This window comes from Alnus glutinosa, chromosome 10 (genome assembly GCF_958979055.1).
Source record: "Alnus glutinosa chromosome 10, dhAlnGlut1.1, whole genome shotgun sequence".
In the NCBI taxonomy this organism is placed as follows: domain Eukaryota; kingdom Viridiplantae; phylum Streptophyta; class Magnoliopsida; order Fagales; family Betulaceae; genus Alnus; species Alnus glutinosa.
Window position 1 is genome coordinate 7,995,666 of NC_084895.1, and position 5,075 is coordinate 8,000,740.

At 38.2% G+C, this 5,075-nt stretch overlaps 1 protein-coding gene across 1 annotated transcript; it reads left to right on the top strand.

Moving 5' to 3' along the window:
* Window positions 1-2,540: 2,540 nt before the first annotated feature.
* Window positions 2,541-2,975, top strand: LOC133878982 (uncharacterized). Its single transcript, XM_062317538.1, has one exon. The coding sequence runs from the start codon at window positions 2,541-2,543 to the stop codon at window positions 2,973-2,975; it is 435 nt and encodes a 144-aa protein (XP_062173522.1).
* The last annotated feature ends 2,100 nt before the right edge of the window (window positions 2,976-5,075 follow it).

Consider the following 5,075-nt stretch of genomic DNA (forward strand, 5'->3'; position numbering starts at 1 on the left):
TGTTTACTGAACATTCTGAGATTGAAGGGGCTTTTATTAATTATTTTACAGAATTGTTCACAGCAGGGTCTGATTTGGAGGTAGAAGCCAGCTCGAATGCTATCCAACCGAAAGTCACAGCAGCCATGAACAATCAGCTGCTGGTTGATTTCACTCCAGACGAGATTGGCATAGCTCTTAGCCAAATGGTAGCCCTTAAGGCCCCGGGACCTGATGGCTTCACAGCAAGTTTTTTCCAGAAGAATTGGAGCACCATTCATGGGGAGGTTTGCAATGCTATCATGTCTTTTTTTGATACTGGTGTGTTAGATCCGAAGATTAATATGACTAATATTGTATTGATTCCGAAGATTTCTTCCCCTCAAAGTGTCACAGATTTTAGACCTATTAGCTTATGTAATGTCATTTATAAACTAATTTCTAAAGTCTTGGCTAACCGGTTTAAAGGAGTGTTGCCAGGAATTATATCCTCTTCACAGAGTGCTTTTCTAGCGGGCAGGTTGATAACGGATAATGTTATTATAGCGTATGAGATATTGCATACCATGCAAAATCGGCTGTGGAGCAAGGTTGGTTTTATGGGGCTGAAGTTAGACATGAGCAAAGCATATGATCGAGTGGAATGGGCCTTTTTGGAGACTGTGATGAGGAGGCTCGGATTTGATGATCGGTGGATTAATTTGGTGATGGCTTGTGTCAAATCGGTGACCTATTCAGTTGTGGTTAATGGCAATTCAGTGGGTTCTATCACACCTGCTAGGGGAATTAGACAAGGGGATCCCATTTCCCCTTATCTCTTTCTGTTGTGTGCTGAAGCTTTAAGCTCTCTGATTTCCCATGCTGCTGAAACTGGTGTCATTACAGGAGTGCCTACTTCACCACGGGGACCAAGAGTCAGTCACTTGTTTTTTGCAGATGACAGCTTGCTCTTCTGCAAAGCAAACTCGGTGGAATGGAGGCGGCTTATGAAGATTTTGGGGATCTATGAAGCGGGTTCCGGTCAGAAACTTAATCTTCAAAAGACATCTATACTTTTTAGCCGTAATACAAGTGCTGAGAAGAAGGCCGAAATCCTTAACCTATCTGGGTTTACAGAAGCACAGAGGATAGACAAGTATCTCGGGTTGCCATCGTACATTGGAAAATCAAAATTACAATCCTTCAACTCCATTAAAGACAAAGTCCAACAAAGGCTTAACAACTGGAAGGTAAAATTCCTATCACAGGCAGGGAAAGAAATTCTTCTTAAAGCTGTTGTACAAGCGATCCCTACATACAGCATGAGTGTCTTCCTTCTGCCAGTGTCATTATGTAAAGAGTTGCAGGGTATGATGCAGCGGTTTTGGTGGGGGCATATGGCTAAGGAGTCCAATGTGCATTGGATGAGTTGGGAAAGGATGGGCAGATCTAAAATGATGGGAGGACTCGGATTCAGGGATCTTTTGATGTTCAACAAAGCCTTGCTTGCTAAGCAAGGGTGGAGGATTTTGCAGAATCCTTATTCCCTTTTTGCCACAGTTCTAAAGGCCAAGTATTTTAAAAATGGCTCGTTCATGGAGGCGGAGGTGGGAGCTCGTCCCTCTTTTGTGTGGAGAAGTTTAACTTCCAGTAGAGATCTGTTGCAAGAAGGTTTATTGTGGAGAATAGGGGATGGAAAGAGTGTCAATATTTGGAAAGACAGGTGGCTGCCTACCCCCACTTCTTTTTCGGTGATGTCTCCAATCCGGGTGCTTCCGGATACTGCTACGGTCTCAAGGCTTATTGACCCTAGATTGGGAGGGTGGAATTGTAACTTCATTAAGGATATTTTCCACCAAGATGAAGCAGAAGTCATTGTATCTATCCCTCTCAGCCCTTCCTACCCTCCGGACAGATTGACATGGCTTGGTACTACTGATGGGTTGTTCACAGTTAGAAGCGCCTATCATATGGGCATGGAAATCCAAGCACGTAGCCACGGTAGCGCATCAAGGGCAGCGTCCGGCCAAAGAGTTTGGTCTTGTATTTGGAGCCTACCGGTGCAAAATCAAGTCAAGATATTTTTATGGCGTGCTTGTAATAATTTACTCCCTACTAGGTGCAATCTAGCTTTGAGGAAAATTGTGGAAGATAACATTTGCCCATGCTGTAGAAGAGAGGTAGAAACTACTTTGCATGTTATTTGGAACTGTCCGGCAGCCCAAGATGTTTGGGGAGGAGGTTCTATTCTGTTTCAAAAATCTTATTTTATGGGGGACAATTTCATGCAATTTATGGAATATAGTATGGACAGGTTTTCTAAGGAGGATGTGGGGTTATTGGCCACTATTGCAAGACGTATTTGGCTGCGAAGAAATAAATTTATTTTTGAAAATTTATTCACCCCTCCACAAGTTGTTTATAAGGAAGCATCTGACGCTTATAGTGATTATTGTAGAGTACATCTTCAGGAGGAACATGGGGGACACATTCGAGAAGTTACAGAGCCTCATGTAGCTTTAACCAATTGTTAACCACCCCCGAATGGTATTATAAAAGTTAACTGGGATGCTTCTTTAAACATGAAAGATAGATATGTTGGTATTGGGATTGTGGCCCGGGATCATAGTGGAAATTTTATGGGGGCAAGGGCAATCACCAAGAAGGTTATAGGCTCTCCGAAACTAGCTGAAACTATGGCTGCCCTTGAAGCGGTGTTGTTTTGTAAAGAATGTGGTTTTTTTGAAGTAATTCTAGAAGGGGATGCCAAACAAGTGGTCAATGATGTTAATGCTAGGAAGACAGATTTGTCGGCAGCTGGTTTGTTTGTGGATGACATTCTTTCAGAGCTTAAAGGTCTGAGGTATGTTAAGGTAGCTCATATAGGGAGGAATTCTAATAATGTAGCCCATGTCCTAGCAAAAGAGGCTTCGGCCAAATTTTTAGACATGGCGTGGCTGGAAGATGTTCCAGATTTTCTTGTGTATGCTGTAAATAGGGATCGTTTATATCCCTAGATTCCAATTTTGGGATCATTTTTATTTTCAATGAAGGCACGTCTACTTGATTCAAAAAAAAAAAAAAAAGGAATCATAGGAGAACTACAATTTCAATCCTTACTATCTAGGGTTTTAACCCTAGCCCATTGTTACCAATTATATATATCATGGGCTTGAGTTTTATCCCTAGGGCTCAATGCTCATTTATCTCTACTTAAGCCTTTTGAAATTAATTCTAAGAGTCCATAACTCTTTAATTGCTTAAGCCCATAAAAATTAATTCCTAAGTCCAATCATCTTTAGTAATGAGTCACATAGGAATCAAATTGTTGTGGCCCATGTTTTATCAAATAAAACAATCCAAATAAATAAAGACATAACCGAAGCAGATAACATATGGTCAATTTACATCAACTCAAAAAGAGAAAAATACAATTAGCTTTAAATAAGTCTGTGACAATATCACACGACCTTATTTAATCACAATTGATTCTACTAAACAAATATGACTGCACTCTAATATGTATTTTCAAATTAATAATTCAGTCACCACGACATACTTATTTATTACATATTACCCCTCCATGGAATCATTCAGTAGTCGAACCAAACTCAATATGCAAACCCAAGTGTAGGCTTTCACAAGTAATAATCCTCGGTAAGTACGAGGTCGATCCACATCGAATGGTAGATACTAAGTAAAATTCCTATTATTGTGCAGAAAAGTAAATTAAATTGATTTTTCTACTAAAAAGTGGAGCAATAGATAGATGATAAACTAAAATAAAATTAACTAAACTAAATTACTAAAAAGAAAACACTAAGGTTTCAGTGATCCACCTAGCAATTTATTACATATTTTTGAGACATATATTTTTAACTCAACTAGGTAGAGAATCAACTCTCCTAATTGGAAAATACAACAATTAAGCGCAAGGTAAATATAAAATAAATTAAACATGGGTTGATTGATAATTTGATTTCAAAAACATGACACCATAAATTAAGCATTCAATATATTTTCGAATCATAACAAATCAAACAAAGTAAGCATTTGATATAAACAAAAATCATAATGAATCAAAATAAACTTGTTTCATTAAATTACTCTCAAATAAAAATCATCCCCAAATTTAATCATTAATCTATGAAGAACAAATAACATAGTCTCAAAAACACATAATAAAAATACTAGGCTTCACCTCTAGCCTTAGCTATTGATTTAGCCACTCATGTTTATGAAAAACATAAATAACAAACAACAAAACTGATTGAGAGCCTCCATAACTGCCCCCTTCTCTGTTTCTCCTCTCCTCTGGCTTCCCCTCACTTCCCCCCTTTTTGCACAAGCAAAGCATGATAGATATAGACTAATTTGCTAGGTCTTTCGATGCCGCACACATGCTTTCTTTATTCTTTTCTTGTTTAGGGATTATTGCAAGTTTGGCCCTTCATGGAAAACAAATCACGTATCTTTACAAATTAATGCAGTCCATGACTTCTCCATGTCCCAATGGTGAGTTATGCATGGAAAGATTTGATTCGGTGCTGGTCCTTTCTTGGAAGGAAATATGTGTGAGTTAGGTCCCCACAAATTTGACAGGTAAGGAAAGAAAATCAATTTGCATTGTTTTGGAAAGAAATGCTTCTCCATGTTTTGTTTTCTTCTACGTGGGCCCCACGAATTTATTCTTTATTTCCTTGGTCCTCCACGCCTCTTTCTCCTTCCTTTCCTTCTTCCTTTGCTTTGACTTTCATTGATTTGCTTGGCTTGCTTTGGCTTGATTATGAAAAGGTTCAAACAGAGCAATTTCCTACATTAGAATATTTTTAATGCTTAAGATTAATAATTCAACACTTTTTCTTAATTGAATCTAAAATGTAGGAATTAAAATAAAACATAGTATGATAATGCTTATTTTAATAGAGAAAATATGCACTTTTAAGTTATTATCACACCCCTCAACCAGCTTATTACTAGTCCCTTAGCAATGAAATAAAAAATGACAAGATAAATCATTTTTTTCGTGGGATGTACGATTGCATTTAGCATATGCAACAAGTCTTTTAAACCCCTAGGACTTCCTAATGGACGAGTAAAGTCTCGTGAGGGTTTGT